The sequence below is a fragment of the Acanthopagrus latus genome, chromosome 16 (genome assembly GCF_904848185.1).
Source record: "Acanthopagrus latus isolate v.2019 chromosome 16, fAcaLat1.1, whole genome shotgun sequence".
Classification (NCBI taxonomy): domain Eukaryota; kingdom Metazoa; phylum Chordata; class Actinopteri; order Spariformes; family Sparidae; genus Acanthopagrus; species Acanthopagrus latus.
Window position 1 is genome coordinate 16,750,615 of NC_051054.1, and position 27,465 is coordinate 16,778,079.

Below are 27,465 nucleotides of genomic sequence, written 5' to 3' on the forward strand. Positions count from 1 at the left end.
CCAACAATCGACAAATCTTCAAGGGCAACGTAAAATCCCGCCTACTTCCATCTGATTAGTCCATGTCGCCATCCTCGCAAACTCATTGGACACTTGGACGTCAATTCAGTGACGAATACGGATATATAAGAGAGGAAAACGACGCCGGTGAGAAACGTGGGTGAACTCTTGTGTGTTTTAAGCTATATGTGCTCGTTGTGTTGTTTGCAGTTCGTCCGCAGTGTTTACCTCGGTTTCTAGAAACCCCCGTGAAGTGTTTCGTTTACATTTAGAGCCATTTACCACGGGCTCTGCCAAAGGCATTCGGTCTAAAGCTAACATCAGCCGCAAATGCTAACAGCACTATAAGAGCAATGTCACTCATATTATTCAGTGTAATGTCAGTATCTCTTAGAGTTTAACGGGCCTTTTTACATTTTTAAGTCGCTGAATTGTATACCACTATCGTTCTGACTTGTTTTGGATTAATTAAATAAAGAAAGTATTTTGCTGCCAACTTTATTTATGTGTAATAGTGCACAAGTTGGAATTATGCTAATTTCTTCTGCGCTGATAAGACTGTCTGATACCTGCAGTCCAAATATAGAAATGATCATATATGAACCTTTTTTTCACAGAAGTGGCATCCCATATTTTGTGCTTTTCTTCACTGGCCAGTTAGTCTTCTGTAATAACACCACAAGGTGGTGCACGAGATCTTGTTACCAGACGCACTGACATGAACACAGTCGGCTCCCCAGCACCACCGCTTAAGGCTAGACACTGGAAATCAATACCATGACCTGATAATGGAGTAATTGGAATTGATAACAGTTTGCAAGAATAGACAAAAAATCGTAGATTAACACTGTCTTATCTGCACATTGTGTGTTTGAACTGCAAGTAGATAGACGGTTAAAATAAAGCCCACCCAATCACATTGCAGAATCACAACTGTAAATTGACATAATAATAATAATAATAATAATAATAATAATAATAATAATAATAAACACAACTATATGCACACTGGACAACCTGAGCCAGTGACCCTTTGCCTCATGTGTTCCTCCCTCTCTCTCCCTTGTGTCCTGTCACTCTCTAAGCTGTCCAGTCAATAAAGGCTAAAAGACAAAATACAATCTTCAAAAAAGCATATACACTTTGCATTCTAAAGGTCAATCCTGACTTAACATAGTTTTCACATCTATGTTAGAATTCTATCCCTGACAGGTTATTATTACCAGTAATGCCTCACATGTTGCCCTTTTGTGTATTTTTAGACATTCATGCCTCTCAGCTGCTGAATTGCTTTGCTGCAGAAGAAGCTGGTCATAGTTCCTGTAACCTTTTTCTGTGTGTTTGTGTTTCTCAGTGTTAACCTGACTGATGGCTGCCTCAAGGAAACTGGCACCCTTCCGCCTGCCTCCTTTGCCCACTGTAGGTGAGCTTATAAAGCTGTACAAGCTGAGAGCCGAGAAGCAGCTGTCCCAGAACTTTCTGTTGGACTTGAGGCTCACAGGTTAGTCTGCCTCACTCGCTCGCTCTTTGTCTTTTCTTTCGCTGTATCTGCAGTGCACCAATACCTGCTAGCGGCCGTTTCTTTGTTACTATGTCTACAGCGGGGGCTCAGTGGTGTGTTTTGTCAGTGCACTTGATTGCACAGCTGCATGCAGCCTTGTATCAGGGCATTGAAAGCGACAGGCTTCTCAGTATGTGTGAGGTTGAGTAGATCTCCCGTTAATGTGAACGGCCCGAGTCGATTGTTTGCAGTCCTTGCAGAGCCCTAGGCTTAATATGATTATCAGTGATGCAGTGCAGGTCTGATCTGCTCTCCTGTCCTTGGACAAGGTGACTTGTTAGATTAATGCACCTCATCTTCATCACACAGAGGCTGACAGGTATTGCAACATAGCACGCTATTCATCTCAATTTAGACACCCAGGGGTCTGATGAGGACATTTGGTTGGAGACTATTGTGTCACTTATATGATGCATGAGTTGAACTAAGTTAGTAATGATTCACTCACTGTATGCAAAAACATGTAACACACCATTCCTTTGGTCATCCATCTTGTTTGTTTTCAGACAAACTTGTGCGTCAGGCAGGCAGTTTGAAGGATGCCCATGTGTGCGAGGTGGGTCCTGGTCCCGGGGGTCTCACCCGCTCCATCCTCAATGCCGGGGCGGCGGACTTGCTCGTGGTGGAAAAGGATTCACGCTTCATCCCAGGGCTGAAGGTAAGCGGAGCAGCAACAATGGTTATCAAGGTCATGAGGTCGCAGAGCAGAAAAAGGCTCTGCTCTGCAACCTGTCAGCTGCACGAAACTAGTTAATCTATTTAAAACTGCAGCGTCATTAACCACCCACAGAGTGACTGACGATTATTTAGTTTTTCTCAACACATTTTCATTTGTCTCTTTGAACATCACATCCGTTTTTCACAGCTGTTGTCTGAGGCAGCACCGGAGAAGATGAGGATAGTCCATGGCGACATACTCACCTACAGAATGGACCGAGGTTTCCCAGTGAACATCGCTAAGCCATGGGAGGGAGGTGAGATTATGGAATTTCCAAAAGCCTCTGGTGGTGATGTGTAGTAAATCCACGGAGCTTAGATGTGTATGTGTTGTTCTGCAGAGCCACCAAACCTTCACGTCATAGGGAATCTCCCATTCAATGTGTCAACCATCCTCATCATCAAGTGGCTGGAGAACATGTCCAACAGAACAGGACCCTTCGCTTACGGACGCACCAGACTCACACTCACTTTCCAGAAAGAGGTGGCAGAGGTGGGTGAAAACCATTGTTCAATGTGTGTGCTTGTCAGGAAGCTGCTTTCATGACCTGCTGCCAAATCAGTCATTGAATTAAAAACCTATAAATCATCTGTGTTTCCACCCATTTTCATGTGCTTTTTGAAGTACTGAATTGGAAAAGGTTGATGGAATCGGCACATTTTTGGAGGATGTTTTCAAAGTGGTGATTTTCGCCTATTTCCAAAAAAGATTTAATGCGCTTATAGCTTCTGTTACGCTGAAGAGACCAAAATAGCGGCAGATGAAAAACAGTCCTCTCATCGCTCCACACAGATCTGATGTATCCTTCTACACGTTAATACATGAAATAAACAAATGTTATGTTTCCATTGTGGTGCTGACATTCTTTTTCCCTGTTTGAGGTCCAGTTGGTGCTCTTTTAACTACTGGAACCCCTCTTATGCTTTCCATCTGGAAAATTGCTGTGACCTCTTTTCTTTCCCTTATCTCGATAAACCAATTCCTAAGTATCACTTAACAATCGTAAATTACAACAAGCATTAGTTGGTTGAAATTTGTGTTACATTTGGATGTTTTAAAAAGTAAAAATGAACAAAGATTAAATATACTTGTAGTCTGAAGTCTACATGTGGCCAGGTCACTGCTCCTATATAAAAATGCTGGGTAAATGATTAGTTATTATATGGTTATGATCAAATATTGATTTGTTGATCCATAATTAATCAGAATTTGCACCCAAAATAAAGTCTTCTGGAGTGCTTTTATGATTTGGGCCTGGTAAATCATTCAGACCAGGGTTTATAATGATTGCTTCATTTTTCTTCTGTTAATTACACATAAAAACAGAATTGAGATAAACTTGAATAGTCTTTTGGTACAGTTTATAGTCTTTATGTATATGTTTACCAAACATGTTTGATTCCTACTAAAAGCAACATGATTACAACCTGAACATTATCCGGGGCTTACCGAATGCATGTCACTTATTTGTAATTGTGTCGTCCTTCTCCATCCAGAGGCTGACAGCCAGCACAAACAGCAAACAGAGGAGCCGTCTGTCCATTATGGCTCAGTATCTCTGCACAGTCCGCAACTGCTTCACCATCCCTGGACGGGCCTTCGTACCTAAACCAGACGTAAGATTTAACTTTGATGATAATACTTAAAGAGGCTATGTGGAGCTTGTGTATTGTGCTTGAAGCCAGTCATGGTTTATGTTAATAGCTGTATTTCTAAGCTGACATTAGCTATTGTTGCTCTCTGTTAGTGGAGCGGAAAGAGGCTCTGAGACAAGAGGATGTGCATATAGTCACCTCCTCTGGGCTGTCGCAAAAAATCTGACCAAAGTCCTTCACAGTGAAATCAACAGTCCAGCAACTTCAACAAGTTGTCCACAGGCTTGTACAGACAATCGAGAGAGAGCGTCCCTAAAGTTGAATGTTTGAGCTTCACTGTGTAGGTCTGTGAATGTTTGACACTAGAAGGCTTTTTGAGAGGCAGGCCTATGAGCATGACTCGTGACATCACAGATTGTTTGGAGGCCAGTGCCGGTCCAGGATCCAGTATGTACAGGCTTGTTGTGCAAAGCGTTCAGTGCACATACATTGTGAATGGATTTTACAGTGAAGTAGGACACATCTTGTGATGGTTTATAAATGAAGAAAAGGGATCAGGTGTCAGTGTAAGGATTTTAATTTGCTTATTACACTTTTTTCAGACATACATTGGGATTTTTTGCGTGCCTTCATACATGTACATCTGTGTAAGATATCTTTGATATATCTACATTTAGTACTACCATGTCAAAAAGCAATCAGTCTGTTCTGTAAAGTGAATGGAGCAAAGAGAAATAGTTCATAATAATATTCCTAGAATTAGTTTTATAAACTGGGCTTCTGTTTGACATGTGGCAGATCAATTAATTTAATTTAATGCTCATTTTGGCAGCGAACGGACGAGACCTATTGTTATCTATTCCAGATTTTCCTCTCTTCTCTTGTTTGCCATTCATAGTCAAATCCACACATGTACTCCCTCTGGGGATGATGTTGAAGTAGAATTTCAACTTTAAGTTATGCTATATGTAGAAAGTTTACTTTTCATTTCAACTCTTACTGTCAGTGTTGAAACAGTGGCTGTCAAATGGACTATATCACTGTTTTTACACCACTGTAGGAATAACAGTGGGATCCCTTCATATCTCCTAATCTCTGCTCCCCGTCTGGTCCCGTCTGAGTCTCTCTTCACGTCACCATCACTCATCCCTCCCTCGCTCTTCCTTGCTTTAAGGCTTCATTAAGACTGTGTGGAATCAGTGTTGTCTCTGTTCTGTCTTTGGACCCTTTCTAGGTTGTAATGATGCCTGGTGGGTATTTGAGATGTGGCACGATCACACTGCGCCTTGTAATGAGGCCCTGGTTCTTTTTTAGGACCAATTTCTCTCTCTGTGCCTTTCAGCCCGGGTGCGTGCAACAGTGGCAAAAGAAAGACGTTCAATCTTAGATAATATCAGAATATGAGGATGCCAGCTTTCTTTATTCTGGGGGTTTATAGTAGGACTAGAGGGCACATTAAAAAATAAAAGTGCTGATGTAAAATTTGAAACATCACTATTGGCTAACAGACAGTTAGACTCTTAAGTCTTGTGTAAGACTCAGGAGCTCTCTTACATCTCTGTACAAATTAAACCGTGTTTTTCTTTTCCTGTATTAAAGGAAAGGTGTTAGGTGGATGTCAGAGATGGACAGTTGGTCCCTTGAAGATGTCGTGGCTCTTTAGGAGAGACACTTTTGGTAAATATTTAATCTCCCGTGTGGAGCAAAATGCAGCAGAGTGAATGGGACCATCGCTGATTGTTCATTCTCTTAGAAGAGATGGCTCCCAATGATTATTTCATCACACTCAGCTGCTTTTCCCTGCATTTTTTTTTTTTTTTTTACTCCTGAGTGTCTTATTTTTGTGTGTATGTCAAACTGTAGCTTAATGTATTTCTTCATGCTTGTCTGAGCTGTAAATGTGCACATGTGTATATGTTAATGTAGAAAAATGAACAGAGTGGCTTTGCAGTGCTCACATGCAAGTGCACTGCGGATGAATCAGCACCTCCCACATACCCACACCGGCCATCTATCCCCACTAAATGTTTTAATGGCCACTTGGTCGAATTGATATCATTAGAAGAGATGATGGCTGTTTGATGAGCAGGCCTCCTGCTGCCGGTGTCCTATAAAAGATCACAGAGCCCACACACAGGATATTACTGCTATCATACTCTCTGCATTGTGCAGGCCTCTTTTTACCAGTGTGTCATGTAGTATAATTCATAAAAACCTCTATGGCTCGGCATTGTTTACTGGTGCACACCAGAGTAATTACGCAGAATGTGCATGAACAGTAAAAATGTCCTGCCTGATTTACAGGACATCATCAAGGGCTGGGAATGGGGGGGTGGGGTTGTGACACATGAATACAGACTTTTAGCCTCAGCAGGGGTTTGTCAGGAAAACTGACCTATATATTGTCAGAATGCAAGAAAGAGATGCATGAACATATTGTATTACATGTAGTAAGAAGCATATATATATATATATATATATATAACAAAATAATGAAGTCATTTTAATTGTGGATCTTATCTTAATTGTTATCTAACAACTGGCCCAACAAAATCCAACCCCAATTCTTAACGGCAATGAATTGATTCATGATCAATCATTAACATCCCTACGCAGTAGTGCCCTGGTGAAAGAGCTGAAGCAAATTATAATAATGATAATGGGTGAATACCCTGGTTTTTGGGCAGGACTTAATTATAATGAACCAGTTACGCTGCCAAATATCAAATGACTGCCCGTCTGTATCCTTGTATATCTGCCTCTGTCTCGGTTCTTCCAACTTATATACCTATATAAATAGCCAATAAATCGGCTCAGGGGTCTTTTTGTTGGTATTACCTTGTTGCTAAGTGAAACACAACTGGGCTTCAGTAATTCCTTTTTTCTTTTGCCTTTTTTTTTTTTTTACCATATCGTGCAGTCCTAGTCTGAACCTCAGACTGTGTGCTGCTGTGAGTGAGTCATGGCCATCCTGGAACAGTTCCTCTCAGTCATTTATTGATGAGATATTTCTGAACATTTCTGTCAAGACAAAATGTCAACGGCTGGTCAGCAGTTCTAGATGTCCTCCTCTCCTACACTGCAGTAAATAAAGAACGCAGCAGCAGCAGGTGCTGTGCTTTACATGTGAGAACAGAACAACATCTGAAGTGGCATAAATACTGTGCAATCAAACGAAACAATGAGACGCAGAGAGACACAGAAAAAGCAGCGGCATCACTGAACCTTACCAAATAGTCATGATGAGAAAAAAGCTACAGTTAAAGGTGGAGGGAAGGGGAGGTGCAGGTGGATTGGCTGGATGAACTGGACCTATAGGATCTGTCCAGCGCAGGGTAATGGGATAATGAGAAGGGAAATGTTGAATCCATTTTACATTAGCGGCTGCTGGGGCCCATATTGACGTGGGCTGGGCAGATAGCTTCTTATCCTCGCTGTTCAATTGTCTGTCTTGTTCTTCTCGCCCCCGGACTGCACCTCTCTTGTGTCACGTTGAGCGACTGAGATTGTCCTTGAAGGTTTTCTGAGAGCTGTGATTGGCTGCTTTAATGGTGTTCCCCCAGGCTCTGAATGCTCTAGGTTTGTCCTGCGACGGATCACACCTGCCTCCCTTTCCTTATCAGGCGCTCTCCTTCTGTTAATTCTCACACATACAGACGGACTGAGTGATCTCTGAATTACATGTCATTCAGAGCAACACAAATACCTGAAAAAATCTCTTTCAAGGAAGAAACAGAATAGAAACTGGTCTTCTGCTGTTGCTTTAATCACTATACATATTTCTAATTTGTATTCTGGTCAGGGGTCAAGGAGTTTCAGAGTGCTCGCTGCCATCAAGCGTCTGCGTCTTCAACGCGGACATCCAGTCAACCACTTTCATCTTCACTGCCTCTTTACGTGCAAAAGAGCTGATTTGTGAAGAGTAAAGAGTGTGGGTTGACTTGCTCATCTCTCTTCCCCTGCCTCCTCTCCTCCTCAGCAGAATGTGATTAAAATCAACATCTGTCCATCACAGGCGGGTCTATAAGTCGTGCAACGGATGCTCCATCACGAGCAACCTGCTGTCTCTTCTGTAGAGCTCCCGACAGAGCTCCGGATCGTGCTAACAACTGCATTATTCATTAGAAACAGTGAGGCTTTTAGAAGGAGGAACTTGGAGGTGAAGAGTGTAGAGATGCAACTAACAATTACTTTCATTATCGTTTAATTGTTTTGTCCAAAAATGTCCAAAATTTTGAAAAATGCACATCTTTCCAGATTTCAAAGTGGCGTCTTCTCATTGCTTTTTATCCATTCATCCATCCATCCATCATCTGATTATCCTGGATCAGGTTGTGGTGGCAGCAGCCTCAGCAGGGTATCCCAGAGCCCTTGCCATAGCAACACTCCACCTCCTTCTGGGGGATCCCCAGGCCAGATTAGCTATATAATCTCTCCAGCGAGTTCTGGGTCTGCCACAGGCTCTCCTCCCAGAGCTCCTCAACCTGTCTCTAAGGCTGAACCCAGCCATCCTACAGAGGAAACTAATTTCAGCTATTTGTTTCTGTGATCTCACTCTTACGGTCACTCTCCATAGCTCATGACTATAGGTGAGGGTTGGACTGGTAAATCAACTTTGCCTTCCAGCTCAGCTTTCTCTGACACCTGAACACCTGCGGTACTGCTGACACCTCGCCTAAGCGCCTGTCCATCTCACATTCCACTTTCCCCAAGATACTTAAATGCCTTCCCTTGGGGCATGAGCCAACCTGGATGTCCAACCAACAGCCCAAAACCCAAATGATCATAATTAACAAGGAAAAGCAGCAAATCATTATATTTAAGGCACTGCAGTCGTCAAATGTTGGTCATTTTTGCTTGAAAAATTACCTAATTGATGAAATGATACAATAGTTTGTACTTAATTACCTTTCAATCGAAATAATAGAGTAATTGTTGTAGTTCTAGTAGTGGTGGTAAATACTAAATGATTTGAGGTAAAAAGAAAAACGGTAAAAGAAAGTGAGTTAGAAAATATGAAGCAGGAGAAAAGTGGGAGATGATAAGAATAAAAGATGGGTGGAGAGGAAACATTGGAAACAGACTAAAAGCACAGCGAGATAAAAGCATAACGGCAAAAAGTGATGGCAATTGAGTCTTAGTGAATGGTGGGGAATTGAAAACGCATGTGGTCTTGATGTGAAATGAAACAAAAGCCTGGAAAAGCATCTAAAAACAGCATATCGTCCTCCACACGGAGAGTACAGAGCGCTGGAAGACAGATTCATGACAGAGACGGATCTGAGAGGAGAGTGAGGCGTACCTCCAGCAGATGGTTGTCTGGGCCAGTCGACAGCCCCGCTCTGAGTAATGGCTGCATCAGACATCACCCACCAACTAACTGAGCCTCACAGGAGGAGAGCCCTACAGATGTTCGCCTTGTACACAATCGGCGTCCAAGAGCACAGGCCAGATGAGCAGTGCCCAAATTAAATTTGTTGACGCTGCATTAAACATTCATTATGGCAGATAGTTGTCAGGGAGAGTTTGGAACAGGCACATACACGCATTCAAATAGTATTCCTGCGTTTTTCAATGGTTAAGGTGTCTGCAGCTGCTTCAAGACTCAATATTATAATTTCCCTTTGAATTCAGGGAGTGTTTCAGTTGAATGTGACCCACCTCAGTCCACTGAGATGTGGCAGACGCGATGATGGATATCCTCTCTGTGACCTGAAGTGGCCCAGCTCTTGCCTCACCAGTTGGAGTGAAAATCAACTCGGAGGGACCGTGCCGCTCTCTCACCTCCTGCCACACAGTCTACAGGCACACAATTCATCCAGGCCTGTTCCCATCTCGCAAAACGGGGTCAAGCGTGGTATCAGGAGTATCAGGGAAAGTTATTTCAATGACTCGTGCCGGCGCGGTAAACGCCGGAGGGCTTGGTCTCAATACATCAAGGAGCCAAGGTAAAGAAAAGCTAAAAATACTCTCCTCCTCATCCTCCCTTTCCTTAAACAAAATGCAGAGGTTGGCAGAGTTTGCTTATGAACATCCACCAGAGATCTATTGCTCCTCCTAACAGGAAACTGTGCCGGGTTCGCTCAGAGTCAGCGCTCAGGGTTTAGCACATTCAGCTCTGTTTAGTCAGTGAACATGCCAAGAGAATATGCAGGTAGTGTGAGGAATAATGCTATAAAGAGGGTCAGCTTCAAATAAGTAAATCACGAGCGGTGCTACGATACACTGACGGCTGATGAAGTCGGTGGAAAAAAAGCTGCACCACAATGGGGGAGGCATCAATCTATAAGCTATTAACTTGAAGGGTTTTTTGAATGCTCTAATTTCAACTTCATGCACTGTGATTTCATGACTTCATTTTAGGCTTATTAGAGGGACTGTGCGTTGGATTTATTTGGTGTTTTCATTGCAGTTGTTTAAGCACCTGACAAATATGCTACTGCCTTGGCATTTTATTCCTCTCACTAATACCATGTAGTCTTTTTATACAATACAACGTCTGCAGTGATCATTTTCGTCAAGAGATAGACAGATTGTAAGAAAACCCAATGTTCCCACACCTTTCAACCATTTAGCCTCCCTCACCTTGAGCTTACCGACTCGTCGGAGCCAACACGTCCCGCCCCGTGCTCAAAGCTGAAATATTAAGGGGCCTCCTTTGAACTGTCAGAGTGTATTGTTTTCCTACAAGCGCTCCTTTTGTCATCTCCACAGCTTTTATTGCCTTTCTCAGCAGTTAACTGCTCAGCCAAGGTCATTGCTATTATTCCCCCAGCCTCGCATGGGCGCTGGGACCAGAGGAGAGCGGCTCCAACAAAGGAAGGTCATTCCCCCTCAGCGTTGATGACCGCATTATATCTTCAATATGAACCTCAGCGAGCATAACGGCTGTCCAAAACAAAGAGCAGCGCATTAAGCATGCTGACGGACTGGAGCGATTTAGGTGCCCACCGTGTTTTGAGCAATGTGGCGATCGCTAATGGAGTTTTGGTGAGGTATGGCATGACGGCGCCTTAACATGCTCTGATATGCGTCTCACTCTTTGTGTCTGCCAGCATGAATGGTGGCGAGCATTAACACAGTCACTGAATCATTGTTTTCCACATTTCTTTTCCTGCGGTTGATCTTTGGAAAGCTTATTTGCCAATCAAGAAGGTCAGTAAAATAATCTGCGAATCTGACATGGCAAGGAAGTTCAAAGAGGAGGAGCCTGAAGCATGATTAACCCCCCTGCCTCTAATTGACAAGCGATCACCTCACCTCATCTAAGCTCACACTCCAGATCTGTCATAGTGGCAACTTGGGGTGAGAGCCTTTGATGGAAAATGTAGGTTAAATACACAGAGGAGCAGATCTTATTAGCGTTTCCCCCACGAGAGGAGTCGTTATTTGATCTGCACTCTTGTTGCATAACCAAGAGGAGTGGGAGAATGAGAGAGAGAGAGAAAGAGAGGGTTGAATAATCCATGTTTGTTTCGGCAAAGAGGATTCTCACTCAGCCGGTGTCGACGAAGCTCCAGTCAGTTGTAATGAGAGTCCAGATCCTCCTGGAAAAACACTTAATGATCGGGTGTTAAAAGTTAAGGAACTCACTGTACAGTATTGTGATTGCAAGCTCTGCTTAAGGCTAAAGACATCAACTTTCAGCAAGTTGTGCAAAAATGTAAATGTGAAGAAGTCGTGGTTTTAGCATTTATAGTTTGTGTTTTGGTATTCCTCTTGTCTGCACAGGGAAAGACAATTTCATCAACACATTTGCAGAGAGGGATGTGGTTGTAAGATTGATTAGATTTGACCTCTCCAAATAATAAAACTGCATAAACCTATTTGAATTAATCATTTAAAAAAATGTCAATAGAAAGATCTAGGGGGCCAGTTTTAAATTTATGTCTGGATTTGGCCCGCAGGCCCAACTTTGGACGGCCCCGTACATCATTTGCATATGCATTTTCATGTGTCAAGTTTTATAAAGTGTACATTAAATCATAACCCATACATGGAACTTCAGACCAATACTGATAATATGTCGCCACATGACCTTGGAGCAGTATACAGCAGCAAACAGGAGGATCCTGCGATCAGTAACAGACAGGACCACCTCTTAACAGACTCTGTCCCCTGTCTCTGTCCTGACTCGAGTGAGTGGGCCAGGATACCACAACATTTATTTTCTCCTTTACTGCATGAGCAGAGGGAGGAGAGACATGGGTTACTGACCAAACACTATAACATTTAACACTAATTTTGATTTAAAAACAAAATCTCTGAATAACAATATACCAGTCAATATGCAGATAAACATTAACAAACACATTTTGATATCAATCATTTGAATTTAGTTATTAACAGCTATTACTAAGTTGTTCTGGGTGAGCCATTTTTAACTTTTTTCATCATCGAATAATCTGCTATTTAATTTTTGTTATTGATTATTAAATGTCAGAAAATGTAGAAAAATTAACTTCACAATTCCCTTAAGCTCGAACTAACATCAGATTGCTTGTGTTTTAGCCTGAGACCCCAAGATATTTAATTAACCTGTTATTATAATAATAATCAAGTAATTGATTGTCATTGCTCTCCGGTAAACAAATTATTTCATGGTGTTTTGTAAGAATTTGTCAGGCAGCATAAACAACAATGCATCTGGAATAGGCTGATATCTGCTTGTTAAAAATATGTTTGTGTAGATTTATGTGGGTGATAAATTGCAGCTGTCATCCATTTGGCTCTTTATGTGAAAGTCTGCCGTACATGACCTCCTACTGTACGTGTTATCTTTCTTTTGTGGTTCACTAATGATTACCAGCAGCTGCTCTACGTGTCGTCGGTAAATTCATGACACTGTGTCAGACACGGCAGACAGCGAGACAACTCCCGATCCCTTAACCTCCCTGAGGTGTTGTTTTTATTTCGCTCATCGTGAGCCTGTCATCTCACTAAAGAATGACTGGAGGAGTCTAGGTACGTTATTGAACGAAGAATTTCCCTTTCAGAACCCCCATAGTAATGTTTCATGGAAGCGTATCGACTGATACTGCTGCATTCCTGCGTTGTGTACGAGCAGCCTGCCTGCCTACGTGAGGCACAGCCTGTACCATCCAACAATCTGTACATTTGGCAGGAGGACGAGCGCCGTTTCCATCCTCGTCAGCCACATATACGAGAGACTACATACAGCAGGTGTGTTGCTTTCACAAAATAGTTTTATTGGTAAAAAATAGAACTACTTGCACAAGCACATTGAGACAACTGTATCAGAACTTGTGAACTGTTCATCATCACAAATATGCTCTGGCAAAGTAAGAAGTGCTAAAGCATCCACAAAAATAAGCTGCAGTTATCAAAATGATAAATCAATGTCTTGTTACAGTATATGCAGGAGAGTTGTAACTCTTTAGACTTTTTAGGACCTAGTCACTTTGCACTCTGGCCATTTATAAGCTAATGAAATTGCGTGCCGATGATCAAGCTGCACAGCCACAAAAAAAGAGAAATCTCTAGCTCATATGTCCCTGCTGAATCCTATCAGACAGAAATCCTTCCCTTTTTTTGTATTCCAGAGTGCCAGTTGTGTTATGTGTTTGTACTGGTCCGGGGGAGCTTGGTATGCTCAGCCACTTGAAACAAACTGCTGTCAAGTAAAGTAACACAAGCAAAGGTGCATTGAGTTGTCTTCTTATAAAGAAGATATGGTATGAACATGACATTGTATTTTATATTGAAACAATCGGAGAGAGTCGTGATCCCTCAGTATAAACAAACACCTTTTTAAAGCCTAGATACTTGTGTACAGTTGTCACAGACTGAAGCAGAATTCCTGAAACAAATATTATATTTTCCATTTATAAATACTACACTCACGTCTTTCCAATGCAACTCTCATGCCCTGTAAAGTCTTGCTGTGCTTTGGGAAATGAGGAATAGAGAGGATTTAAAATAACCCTCGAAAGCTGCACTGGACTGTACACAAGCATCTAGTTGACTTGAGACTTAGTCTGGCAGAACAAATCACAAATCCATAAAACATTTGCTAATGTATAATTCATGTACAAACAACGCAATAAAAAAATAAACAGAAAGAACTCCAGATAGTATTAAAACGTGTCATCATGAACGATTTTGGCACATTCTCGAAACGCGTAACGTGTCGGTATTAGTTGATGACATGGCACATTCTTTACTTTGTTTATTGCATTGGTTATGGTGCCTGGGCAGTGAGTTATTGTCAGGAGGCCGGTCCGTCGGCTACAGTCCGTGCCGGGCAAGATGGCTAAGTCAGGGTGGGGTAGAAACCTGGCCCCTAAAGGGCTGCCAGGGCCGGCAGTGGTGCCCACAGAGATGCCCATGGCGTGCCGGCAGCAGCCTGCAGGTGGCGAGCTGGGCTTAGCCATCTGCTCTCCCCCAGGAAGCTGCATGTTTATGAGAGAGAAGGAGAGAATGTGCTGTTCTATACATCACTGCCATGGCTTGTCTCAAGCACGAAAACAATATTCCACCAATATCCCTCCCCCAGTTAAGAGAACACACTCTGAAACATGACTATGTTAAAGCGTAACAGTGCTACTGACATATGAGTAGGTGGGACTTTTTGTTGATATGTGCGCATGTGTTGGAGCGGCCATGCCTTCAACATGCATCAGCCTTCTCTCGTCAGCGATCACATCCATGTGAAGTGGTGTGACACGAGCAGGACAGGCGGCACGGGGGCGGGGAGAGATGAGAGTGACAGGTAGGGAAATGAGGAATGGTGGAATAGTCAAGTGGCTGCAATTTAAGACACTGAGACTGTCTGCAGGTGCAGGCTGGTAACATATGCGCACTGCTGACGCACTTGGAAAACAAGTCACATATGGAGAATGACTCAAACCTTTTTCTAGCTGCCTGCCACACAGCTACCCGGTCGACCATGACTCGAGAAGCTTCTCCTTCTCCGCTTCCCTCTGCCACTGCACCATTAAACATCCGTTCATCCCTGTGAGACTACTTGCAATGGTGTAGACACCAACACGGCGAGGATGAGTGTTTTTTTCCCCAAAAACCTCTGACCACGTAAAAGGGATGCTGCCTCATGTCACCGGCTAATAAAGGGGATTAGTGAAAGTAGTGTGAGCAGAGCCCTCTGATTAAAGCTTACGGAGCAGTGGCGAGGGGAAAATATGCCCCCTAAACAACTTCAGATCACTGACTGACATGCACATGCCCCCCAGACAATAAAAGACAATTGAATGGCGAATTATGTTACCATGGCAGTGTGGAGGAGGATGACAGGAGTGACAAGCACATGCAAAAAAGCCGGCGTGTCTGAGTGTTTACTGTGTGTACACAAAGACACACAAGAGCGTGAGTGAGTGTGTGGGTGTGAAGGGATGGGTGGGCAGTAATGTTTTCGTCTGGGTGGAAATACAAAAAAGAAAAAACAGCATCTCAGAAGAGTCCACTCTGCTCTCAAGGATCAGATCCCTCCCTGTTAATTTTCTCTCCGTCTCTCTCAAACGTCCACCTGCAGAGACCCAGGCAAGCAAGTGTTTGTCTGCATTTTCCGTCTCAATCTCCAGCCCAGCAGCCACCATCGACTCCTCCTAACAGCTCTCTTTGAACAGTTACAGCAGGGTAATGTTTCTACAGCTTTTCAGGCACAGGCATTGTGTGGCTATGTCTCAGTCTTCTACCAGGCATTCCGCTGTATTAATACACAGACAGGCTCCACACAGCATGCTTTATAGGCAAAATATCAACATCATTCTAGTAGCTAACAAAAATATGACCATTTATATCAATCAGTTCCACGTAGCATTCTAGTGGATAAATATACGAAAGACTACAATGGCTTGCTATGAAAGGGTTTCCACCTTCTGTCCTCAGACATTATATTGCCTACTATGTCAATTGAAAGGGTACCAAACGATTGTAAGTAGCAGCTAAATGATTGCTTTTTTCTTTCAATTCAAACCTTTGGCGAGGGAAAAAAAAAATCTACTTGGAAGGCTTCCTTATTTGCTTAATCCATTCCCCAGGGAACTCTTTCTGTGATTTACTGATGAAGAATGTCTGCATTTGGTTAGCGGCTGCCTCCAACGCTGCAGCACCTTATCCTGGCTCCTTACACATTCACTGTTCCAAGGCGCTGCTTAGGGAATACCTCCACTGCTTGTGCTTGCAAAACAGAAAAAGGTAGAAGAGCGAGATAGAGGAGAAGGGAAAATGAATTCAAAGTTGTTGCCCTCCTTTCTCATTTTTTCTCCACCTCCATCTGGAGTAGAGCCGAGTGCGTAGCATAAGCCACGATGGTTTCCCCTCAGGCTCATCTCCCTTTAGCCGTAGCGCACACAGCACTGCTTTATTACACGTAGTCCTGCAGGCTGTAGCCCGTCTTATTGTCTAATGGGGAGAGAGAGCAGTACTGGTGTTGGAGCTCTTGCTGCTGCTGGAGCAGCTGTTGCTGCTGCTGCTGCTGCTGGAGCAGCAATTTGTCAGGGGGAGGGAGCAGGACCAGGTCCTGGGGGCCATGTCTCTTCCCCGAGCAGGACATACAGAAGATGAAGCCCCCCATGAAGAGGAATCCTGCGGAAACAAAGGCCACGTACACAGCACCCCCAGGCTCAAACTTATTGCTCTCGGGCACACTGGAGTCCAGGAAGTTGGTGATGACCTCGTTGGTAAACCAGGAAGCAGGCACCAGACACAGAAAGCCTGCAGCAACAAAGCAGCCACCGCTGGCGATCGCAGCATGCCGCTTGGAGCGCCGTCCACCTCCCCAACGCGTGCATTTTAGTCCCAGGGATGCAAGACAGAGGCCCATGGCAGCCAGTACGCAGCAGAGCACCATAGTGGTGCGGGCAGTCTGCAAGTACGCAGGTAGTGAGAGCACAGAATACTTAAGTGTGCAGCTGAACATGCCTGTGCTGTACCATGTGCAGTCCATCCACAGACCCTGCATCTGGGAAATCGCCGTGATGATGTTGGAGCCCACATCCGCGCTGACCTTCCAGTTGGGCAGCAGAGTGGCGACCATGGCACCCATGATGCCCAGCAGCGCCAGGACAAATCCGAATATCTGCATGCCCGTGGATGCCATGCTCCTTTTTCCAGTTGACGCTGTTGCCGCCGCCTCAGCCCTCGTCCTCGCCAGGCAGCATTCACCCAGCGCCAGCCAGGCTCGTCGACCCCACTGCCCAGCCGCCTCTCTCCCCTCCCTTGATGGTGTACCAGCTGCCAGTCAAATCTCCAGCTCCTCAGCTCCTCGGCTGCGGCTCCACCGGACTGGAGGAGAGAGATGGAAATGAGAAATTGAACTGTGTTTGGTCCCCCTCCTCCTCCTCCTTCTCCTCTCTTCCTCCCCTCATTCACCTCACACAAACAGACTTTTCTGGCTGGAAACAAAGGGCAGCGTGAAGCGTGCGCGCTAACAGCAGGCTCTGGCTGACTGTGCTGGAGGTAAGCAAAACACTGTGGGTTGTTGTTGTGCATGCACTCATTTTCTATGCGCTGCCTTCTCCCTTTTTTTCCTCACCGGAGCCCCATAGAGCTGTTACTGGAGAGGGAGAAATGAGTTTGTGGTATTTGCAATGCTCAATAGCTATGTGGACTTAAAGCTGCAGTGCCCTCACCCCACTCATATACTGTATTTTCTACCACTTTGAATCCAGTGCTGTTTACTCTAATGAACTGAGCCTACCTTTAAAAACAGACACACAACGTTGTCCTCAGGTGAAGTGGCAGCTCATTCCATTCAATCGGCAGCTGGAATTGAACTTCGTGCCATGTACCAGTTTTTATTTTTTACCACTATTTTGTCGGACTTCCTTGCCGGCGCATTGTTCCCTCTCATCACAATTAAATAGGTCGTTCCGGCTCTGAGTAAAAAAAAAAAAAAAAGAAAGAAAGAAATCTCGAAGCTCGGACTTTGTGTTTGCTGTTGTTTTTGATCCGAGAAGGGGGGCTGAAAAGAAAGCGATGTTGAAATAATCCCTTACCCCGGCTGGTGCAGAGCTGGCGCTGCCGCGTCACGTTGTTCGCAGCGATTCCTGTAAACACACACACTGACAGACAGTAGGCTGCTGAGGGGGCGAGGAGCAGAACCGAGCCCGGACCGCGGATCCATTCAAGCCATCCATTTCCTTTGCGACACTGTATCAGAGGACATCCCCGCTCTGTCGGAGCACACAGCCTTGGCCGGAGCCTGCGAGAAATAGCGCTCTGCCTGTGTGTGTGTGTGTGTGTGTGTGTGTCTGTCTGTCTCTCTCTCTCTCTCTCTCTCTCTCGCTCTCCCTCCTTCTCTCTCTAGCGCTCTCTCTCTCTCTCTCTCTCTCTCTCTCTCTCTCTCTCTCTCCTCGCCGGTTATTGTGTGTGTGTGTGTGTGTGTGTGTGTGTGTGTGTGTGTGTGTGTGTGTGTGTGCGCGCGCGCGCTAGAGTGTCTGCCCCACAACAACTTTTCCAAGCGGCAAAACCTCGTATCACCTGTACCTGTCCAACAACCAATGATCAACCACCTTTCATTCTATCAGTTTAAAGGGGCATTATGTCGTTTTAATATTTCCAATATTAATGTGGTAAAAATATAAACTAAATATGTGTGATAGTGAATGGAGAGAGACAAATTATTTTTTGATCCCATGAGTTGTGCCTTGGATCACACAAGGAAAATTATATTTTATATATCGCTAGTAAAGTCTCAGTAGAGAGTATCATTAAAGAGTATACCTCCACCAAGGCCCAAAAGCCAATTATGAAGCCCAATCCAATATTGAGTTTGATCTTCTGTCGATAAACTCACCAGATCCAAGGACTGCATCAATTTGTACTTAATCATATACCAGCCACCTAGATAGGCCAGATTTTTTTTTATATCAAGAGCAATGCATTATTCTTCGAGAAATGGACAAAAATGTTAAAAATAATGTTCAATTTTGCCATGTTAAGTTAAAAAAAAATGTCTGGATCTATCTCACTGTAAGGATCTGGAACAAAGCAAGCAACAAACAAACAGATAAGGTGGAAAAAAAAAACCTCTTTGGCAGACGTAATACGAGCAACAAATATGATATGAATTATGAAGTTTTGCACAACGAGATTTGTGGCTCAAACATGACACTGTTTTTCTGTCCAGAATTGATTCTGGATGGAGAAACTCATCCTGCTGTGTAATGTAAATTAACCAACAAATTGAAATTGAATCATGCCATTCCTGCTTTGAGCTGCTCAGTAATCATAATGCAACAGCGCTGTTGTTGAAAGATAAGAAATTGCCAAGATGCAAAGTGGAGATAAGATTTCCAGACACCGGCCCACTACACAACTGGGAAGGTTAATCTAATTAATACAGAGGAAAAATCTTCTGTCATTTATGACCACGTGAGCTGGGCAGACACCGTGTTCTCCGAAGGCTTTGTTTGTTTATGCGTTGGTCCACAGGCCGGGGCAGCATGTGTACCCCACCATGCCAAAACTGACCCTCCCTGGGGCATCATTTTCATCAAGCATCAGTCAGCAGGAGCCTAAAACTCACAGCTGCTCCCCTGTCTCCGCTTGTCTCTCCTCTCCTCTCTGTAGAGGACGTACAACAAGGGAGGGAGTGGCTAGGACGGCCTTGATTCATGAATGACAAAGAGGACAAAATGAGAGGGGAATAAAAAAAAAAATCAGACAGGAGCAGTTGGCCCGATACCCTTGGAAACGCAGATGTGTGTTGCTATTATTTTTGCTGCATGGGCAAAACAGCAAAATCAAGCCAGCTGTGGGAAATTATTTTGCCTCCACTTATAGTATAAGCACCGAGCATTGACCAAAGCCATTAGGTGCAGATAGGTGGGTAGCAATTGATTTGTTAAGCTATTGATCTGTTTGTTTAATATGGCCCGTTGGTCTCTCCAGCTACCATTGTTATTCCCGCAAACTACCCCTATGAGACCTTTTCCTTAAAATGAGATCCGGCCAGCGTGCTGGGACAGTGCACACCACATTACCTCCGGTGTGATGTTGGGGTCGACCTTCAACGCTACATCCTCGGAACTCCTCGCGGGAAACCACTGCAGCAGCAAGAGCCATTTCTTCCAGTTTTCCACAGACACACTACAGTATGACGTGTGGGACCTGTCTCCTTGTAACCGATGAGATCCTAAGTGCTGATGCTGGTGTTGTTCTGTGGGGAGCGAGATAAATAAGTAAACAGATTAGAGAGGGGAGCGGATGAAAGGGGAGAAAAAAAGACGGAAGGAGAGAAGAGCAAAAGCCGGTTAACATACACCCGATGAGTGCAGATGTATGAAGCTGTGATGTGTGAAGATATTGCGGGCTATTACGAGTGCGGCCCCCTTTATTTTATCACCTCACGGCAGAGTTCTCCAGCCTTTCTGCGGCACAGCGTGGAGGCACAGCCGGACCAGCCGTGCACCCTTTTGCCCACATAAGGGGCTTTTATCGTTCAATTTGCATTTTTCCCCTTTTATGTCCTCCCTTGCGTAATTGGTTTTTTTCGTGCGCATCGTCTTGCAAAGGCGGTCTGTTCACAGCAGAGATGCAAGGTGTCGTGCGATAGCTGTGATGTCGCTGTCAACGCAATCTTGTTGCAGAGCAGGGCCCTGGTCCACTTTCACCATCCATAATATGTGTAAACCTGTCTGAGGCAAATCACTTGTGACATGTTGCAAAATTACCGGCATTGTCCTGATTAATGAGTCTCTTGAGCTTAGTCTATTAAGACTGTCTTGAGCGAAGAATGCAGCATCACACTTAGGACTTAAATATCTCATCAGCCAAATGATTTTTTCCCATGTTGTCTCCATCCGCTGTTCCGCTGGTCCAGTGAATTTCACATTTTTGAGCAAAGTTCAAGCTTTTCTATGACGAAAGCTTCTCTCCAAGGAGCTGATCTTGTAAAAGAGCATGGCTACGGTTTTCAGTGTCCTGCGTGCATGCCATGGGCGATTTCATGGGAAGTACGCCGGGCTGCCTGCACAGGAAGCCAAAGCCCTTCCTCTCCAACCCCCTCAAGCAACATCAGCCTTGTATATTCAGCGGCATTGACTGCTGCCTTCTCCTCTCTGAGAGGCTGTCTCCCTCCACTGATGTAATTGAGGTTGTCTTCCAAAGGTATTGTCATGATTAATGCAGCTCTTCTCCCTTTGGTTGCAGGATCTCTGCGAGCTTCTCTCTCTTGCCTCCCCTTTGCTGTATATAGCTTTCTTCCATCCCCCCTGCTCTTTCTCAGTAACCCGGCTGCCATTATGTAAGCGCAAGTGTTGGTGGTTCAGGTAGCACAGTGGCTGGTGCCCCAGGGCCCCTGCCATCTCATCTTGGTTACGCTCAGAGGGACATGACAAATTAGTGCTCACACACCAATGGGCGAGAACTGACCAAGAAAGAGACATGAGAGGTGGAACTGGGGAAAGGGGAGCTGGAGAACCACAGGGCGAAGCTGGAGTAATGAGGTTCCCTGCTGAGCTTTGAGAAGGTCAAACGCATTAAATACAGTGGCACAGAAGTATGTTAATATGGACGAGGGACAATTGTACTCAGGTGGGTCAGAAAGGGTCTTAAGTCGCGGTCAAAAGCACTCGTGACTTTTAGATAGAGATCTCTAATATTTTGCTCTTTTCAAACGTTCTACCGGGGGAATCAGCGGTATAAAACCTTCTGTTTACAATAGGCAATGCAAGGTTTAACAGATTCATTTTAGTATGTACGAAGATGAAGGTTCAAGGTCTATGAAAATGTTTACAGTCTTTGTGTTCAAAATGTCTGATCACATTAGACGCATTGAGAGAGACATGGCAAGAGGAATTTCTTTAATGAGCTTTAATATAGAACCTTACATAATGATGTAATTCACAAGCCAAATTGGTCGGAATGATCTACTTGTTGTTTCCCCACTAAATACAATGGTTTGCTCCAGCCTACAAAAAAAAAACATTTATAGTCAGAGCATTTCCAGTCTCTGTCTGTATATACGATCCATGCCACCACATGTCTAAGGGGAGAGGGAGGAGAAATAGGAGAACCTGAGCAAGGGAGAGATATGAAGCTTGTCAGATAGGGTCATTAAGTCAGTCTGTTACCCCAGTTCAGAATCTCCCCGCAGATGCAAAGTATTTTAGGGGTTTCGGCGGGTGGAGGGGGGGAGGCATGTTCATAGCACCTCAGTCAAGGGTCCAGGTGACGGGCATGATTTAAGATGGAGTTTCCTTGCATGTTGAGGTTATCAGGGGAAGGATTAATGGCAGGGAGCAGGATATATTCCAGCGGTGCTACCTAGAGAAGCTGTGTTGCAAGGCCATACATAAATCATAACAGCAAAGTGACTTGGACAAGCTGATGGCTGAAATGCCGCTTGCCTGTATAGTCCCAATATCGACTTTTCCCCGTGCTCCTCTCCTAAATCATGAAGTGCGGAATATAAATGGCCTAATTATTCCAGCAGAGAGTGAAATTAAAGACATTCCCTTTTTATTGCTTCTTCCTAACAGATGGTGGTCTGATCTTGCATCACCAAAGCACTGATAGAGCCATTTTGTGCAATCCGGATACAAAATCCCGACCCAAAAAAAAATCCTTGCATGTCGACGTGACAGGTGGAGGAACTGATTCCCATAATAAAAGACGCCTCTGTTCTAAACTAAACGATGCAGAGACAGTTCTCAATGCCCTTGGCTTCGCCTGCCACATGGCCTTTTTATTTAAAATGCATCATCTGAACCAAAAGGGTGTAGTGTATTAATAATGAACATATCAAGAAGAAGCCAATCCCATTACTGACACAAATAAACCATGAAGTCACCATTCATTGTTGGACGTGTGTTTAACGTAACTAAAATGGACATTAAAAGTGAACGTGAGATCGACCTAACAGCTGTGCAGTACATGCGCTCAGAGCCTCAACGCAAAGCAACCTTCCTTTCATACACGCCGTCGACCATCTCATGTTGAACCCAGCAGTTTGAATCGTACTCTGCACTATTATTGCACCTAGCCTTCAGGGCTGTTGAGAGCCTCCACTGTCTCTACCGCTGCTGTCCCATTAAACGCCACTGCGGCAGGAAGCTCAGCAGCAGCCTGGCATCTCCACACAGGGATCTATAGATCTGATAAAAGATAGTGCTGCGGTTTACAAGTGCTCCCAAGCGCTACCTCGGTTGTTTGCAGAGAAGGAGGATCTAAACAGCTCATTAGAAATCCTTTTGCGCGTCCTTGGACCACTTTACCTTTTCCTCCCCTAATTATCAACGCCAGCCCCCTAGCCCAGGAAAGCAAAAGGCAGCTATAAATGAGTGTGTGTCACACAATCCAGGAATACAAGCTTCAAGGATGGAGGAGCTCTGCGGGGCTCAGAGTCGGAGCTGCATTTGATGTCTTTTAATTTTACCTCTCTGTATGTGTTTGTGTGAGTAAGACGGGTGATCTGCGGGTGTGTGTTTTTCTGCATGCTTGGCTTGCATCTGAACATTACCATGCTGTGTAACATTGCCATTCATGTACCTGCAGTAAAACACGTTTGTCTTCTCTGATCTTCATAGCTGCACATGTGTGCAACATCTGTCTTCTCCCTTGTATGTCTTCTTAGTTTGTGTATCGTGTAGCACTGTCAGATCTTAGATTATTTTCTATTCAGATGGACAGTGGGGTACTTATGCTGATATTATTATTTTTTCATTGTATTTATTTTTTTTCTTGCTATATACAGAGTCTTCCCTTGAAAGGCACTTGAAGACAACACAACTGAAATATATTATTATTAAGACTAATGATGCTGACTGATCATTTGTCGGTGTGCTCAGCCAGTCAGTCCCTCTCAGTGCTCCCTAACTTAGGAAGTAAGGCTGTTACCGACCATGGAAAGACAGACAGGAGACTACTCCTCTCCGCTGCCCGCTGCCCGCTGCCCGCTGTCTGGCTGTGCCAGTGGTCTGCGCACAGTAGAGAAGCTTTGATTGTGCAGTAGACCCTCAAGCTATAACTTGCATCATGGCATCGTGTGAAAGATGACGGCCCTCTTATTGCTGCAAACGCGCAATCCAGAGATTCAGAAATAGTAGTCTGAAGTATTTTGGTTCTTCTGATCTTTTCATGGATTCAGAAGATGAAGACAGGAGGTGTTCCTTTGAAGGGGAACAAGCAACAGAGTGTGGAGAGAACATGCCAATGTATATGCGCTTGAAAGTTAAAGAGGAAGCGATCTGAGAGCGAGAGTTAGGCTCTGCTTAGTCTGGCACAGTTGCTTTAACAGTGTGTCATGTCAGCTTAGGGCTTACACAGGGAGGATCAGGAGGACAGCAGTTAGTAAAGAACTGGAGCCAAGGTTATCACCACCACCACCACCACCAGTCCTCTACTGTAATGCAGTGACTCACAGCCAGGGGTGAATTGAAGCCTACCATAGTGGATACATCAGTAGTTGCTAGCGTTATGTGGAAATCTGAGTTTGTCTAAATGTAATGATTAAATGGTGAAATAGCTTAAAGTAATGAATAGACAGTTGAGATAATTAGCTCAGTGTAATTGAGAAACCAATTAAAAATAGTTAGCTAAAGGTCACGGAAAAATGGTTGAAATACATGGCCAGAATGAATGAAGAGGTTGAAACAGTTTGCTAATGGTAATGGAGAAACATTTTGACAAAGTTGTCTTAATGTAATGTTGATGAAATGTCTATCATTCCTATCAAAAATCAAAAATATACTTACTAAACTCTACAAAGCTGAAGTTTTGGGGTTGTTAATTACGACTCGCGAATCATTTATTTTCCCCACAAGGAGTTAAAAGCAGGTGAAAGAGAATGTGTATGTCCACTGAGTCTCCCTTAAAGCAGGACTTGAAGCTCTTTGGCTGCCTGACATACCTGCCACTGGTTCTATGTGTTCATGCTCCACTGGCCTCACGCTCAGTCGAAAGGCGAGCGCTGGGTAGATAAAGACAACGGGATGGCATGAAGAGTGAGTCAGGCTCATAGGTATTAAGAAACTCCATGGTGATGCAGTGACTGGAAGAGAGGCGGGAAAGATAGAGAGACGCTCGGTTTCTATGGTCCGTCGCACAGGTGTTACTGTGGCAACAGGAACTGGCTCGCCAGCCAGCCGTGCTGTGTCATCTTATTCTGTGCCTTTGCTTCTTTTCTTCTATCCCATTGTGTTGATCCCTCTACTTCTCTCTCTCTCTTTGTCCAGCGTTTGTACCTCTCTGACCATTTGTCAGGGAACCTTTCTCTCTCGCATTTTTTTTCGCCACACTTGGCATTCTTCCCCCGTCCTCCTCGCACATACCTGATCTTTCTTTGACACTTTTTTTTTCTGTCATTCCCGTGAACACACACTTTGCAATCTAGTTTGAAACTCTGTGCTGACCTCCTGCTGTGTCGATTCCTCTTTCTTGTGTGTAGGTTGACGTGGGAATAGTTCACTTCACCCCTCTGGTTCAGCCTCAAATCCAGCAGCCCTTCAAACTGGTGGAGAAAGTCGTCAGGAACGTTTTCCAGTTTCGCAGGAAGCACTGCCATAAAGGAGTAGCGTAAGCACTATTATACAACTTGATGTAGCCTGTGAAGCATCTCCCCCCTCTTTTCTCCCTCTCTTTTACTTTTTAATCTTGTCTCATCCTCATCTATCATTCCCTCTCTACATTTTTCATTCTCTGTTTTCTGACAGCTGCATCTTCATCTCATCATTAATTAGAACGGTTTTTGATTTGCTTTCCTTGGTCGCACACACACACACACACACACACACACACACACACACACACACACACACACACACACACACACACACACACACCACTCTGACAGTGACACAACTTTCGAGGCTGTCACTAACTGAAGTCTGAACATCAGAGCGCACTCAGAGCTCTGTTCAAAACCACTTGCAGCAAACCCACACACCCACATGCATGTGCAGAGGCTGCCCATCACCCCCGTGCCTGTTAGGAAAGTGTGTGTAGGCCCGGATAACAAAAGAACACTGGCTGTGCGAAAGAGAGCAGCAATTATGAGTCATTGAGGTGGCATAGGAAGACGAGGCCGCATATTTTATGTAACTACAGTGGGCTGGTGGCAGCAGCACCAAATTGGAGAGGAGGCACCAGCGCTGGAGCGCCTAAAAAGCATCTGTACACCAGAGTGTGTGAAATTGGCCAACGCTCATCAACCTGCAAAGAAAGAATACAGAAAAAAAAAAACATTTCAGGCAGGGAAATGTCTTAAGAATAAATGGCTACCTCTCTGTTTTGAATATTCTGAAAGACAGAAAACTGAATACATGAAAATTGGACATTTGAATTAAATCTGCCCCTTCTAAGTTAGAGGAGTTTGTGTCTGCACGAGTTGTGTGACAGTATCTACATCCCTCGACTGTTGAGCATGGCAGTGGAGCAAATTAACAATTCATGAGCTGTTCTAGCCCTTTGTGTGATTTCAATTAACTTCACAGATTTGAAATAATTGCTGAGGGATAATTTCTCTCTGTTTGAACTTTATAGTGCCATTAAACTTGCATGATCATTAATATATCAAAGGGACCTGAGTGTAGGAATCTGTACTTATCATGTAGTGTATCGTTTCTTCACTGTTTCCCCCCCCCTTCAGGATGTTGTTCCCTGAGGCTTGTCGTATCGAGCTGACACAGGAGATGATGCAGAGGGCAGATGTGGACCCCATTCTGCGCCCAGCAGAGCTCACCATACCCCAGTTCAGAGCTTTAGCGGATGCCTACGCTCATCTCTGCACCCAAGAGCCCAGCCTGTTCAGCTATGAATTCCGTGAGGAGCTCAGGCTGAAGCACCTCACCAGGCGAAGGAGCACACCAGTGGACACATTTATCGACATGGCAACTGGCACACCAAGTCCTCAACAACCCTGCTGAAAGAGGAGAAAAGCGCGGAAGCCAAAACAAGTCCTTTAATAGCATCTATTAGCACAGGGAGACAACAGACTGCTCTTAGCCTTGACATTTCCACCTGGCATATGCATGCATTTTTAAAATGTTTTTTCCCTGCACCTGGCAAGCAATCAGTAACGTGGTACATAAAATCCTGGGACAGAGAGGAACACCACAAGGAACATAAAGATCCTGGGTGGTTTGGACCAGTTTTTTCCAGGATGGGACACTGAAAGCAGAGTCGTGTGATTTGGGGGAGAACAAAGAGAGCCTGCTGGTAACCCCCAGTAGTTCTTTAAGAGTGGGAATCTCTTTTATGTCACAGTTCTTACTTCAGATCAGACTTGCATAACAACTCATCCCGTGGGACCTGAAAGAAATGTCAGAGTTGTTTCAGGGGCGGTTTGGAGAACGGGAACAACATGGCAGCACCATATCCAGGCCATTTTTCCCTTCCACTGTGTACTGTATTTCTGAGTCACTTGGGAGGGAGAGCTTAAAAGGAAGAGGAAAGTGGTGGGAATTTGTCAGCTCCAGAAAGACTCTTGTTGTATTAAAGGGAGGGGAATTGATGCCTATATATGAAAAAAATGTCTAATTTACCATAAAAAATGTTTCTGGAAGCAGTACTAACATAAAGATCTGTTATTATTGTGACATGTTGTTGAATAAATCGGACCCTGGCGTTGTTATTTATGGTTCCATGTCAATAAAAGTGTTTTAAATATT

The 27,465-nt window shown here is 44.3% G+C and overlaps 2 protein-coding genes across 4 annotated transcripts; one reads left to right on the forward strand and one right to left on the reverse strand.

Moving 5' to 3' along the window:
- On the forward strand, window positions 1-27,465 carry tfb1m (transcription factor B1, mitochondrial). Of its 2 annotated transcripts, none has more exons than XM_037072634.1 (8): window positions 1-156; window positions 1,355-1,501; window positions 2,068-2,219; window positions 2,427-2,535; window positions 2,620-2,771; window positions 3,776-3,895; window positions 25,245-25,372; window positions 26,445-27,465. In XM_037072634.1, the coding sequence occupies exons 2-8, from the start codon at window positions 1,369-1,371 to the stop codon at window positions 26,719-26,721; spliced, it is 1,071 nt and encodes a 356-aa protein (XP_036928529.1). In that variant the 5' UTR covers window positions 1-156; window positions 1,355-1,368; the 3' UTR covers window positions 26,722-27,465. The 2 variants fall into 2 exon arrangements, with proteins under 2 accessions (XP_036928529.1, XP_036928530.1); XM_037072635.1 differs by having other exon boundaries at window positions 9-147.
- LOC119005127 (claudin-20) lies at window positions 13,072-18,130 on the reverse strand. Of its 2 annotated transcripts, XM_037072636.1 has the most exons (3): window positions 17,851-18,130; window positions 17,553-17,730; window positions 13,072-17,137 (listed from the first exon to the last, which is right to left on the reverse strand). In XM_037072636.1, the coding sequence occupies exon 3, from the start codon at window positions 16,950-16,952 to the stop codon at window positions 16,218-16,220; it is 735 nt and encodes a 244-aa protein (XP_036928531.1). In that variant the 5' UTR covers window positions 16,953-17,137; window positions 17,553-17,730; window positions 17,851-18,130; the 3' UTR covers window positions 13,072-16,217. The 2 variants fall into 2 exon arrangements, with proteins under 2 accessions (XP_036928531.1, XP_036928532.1); XM_037072637.1 differs by lacking the exon at window positions 17,553-17,730.

Coding starts and splice junctions, on each gene's coding strand:
- tfb1m (XM_037072634.1), top strand. CDS start 1,369: ATGGCTGCCTCAAGGAAACTGGCACCCTTCCGCCTGCCTCCTTTGCCC. Junction 1,502..2,067: donor GTTGGACTTGAGGCTCACAG/GTTAGTCTGCCT, acceptor GTTTGTTTTCAG/ACAAACTTGTGCGTCAGGCA. Junction 2,772..3,775: donor TCCAGAAAGAGGTGGCAGAG/GTGGGTGAAAAC, acceptor TTCTCCATCCAG/AGGCTGACAGCCAGCACAAA.
- LOC119005127 (XM_037072637.1), bottom strand. CDS start 16,952: ATGGCATCCACGGGCATGCAGATATTCGGATTTGTCCTGGCGCTGCTG.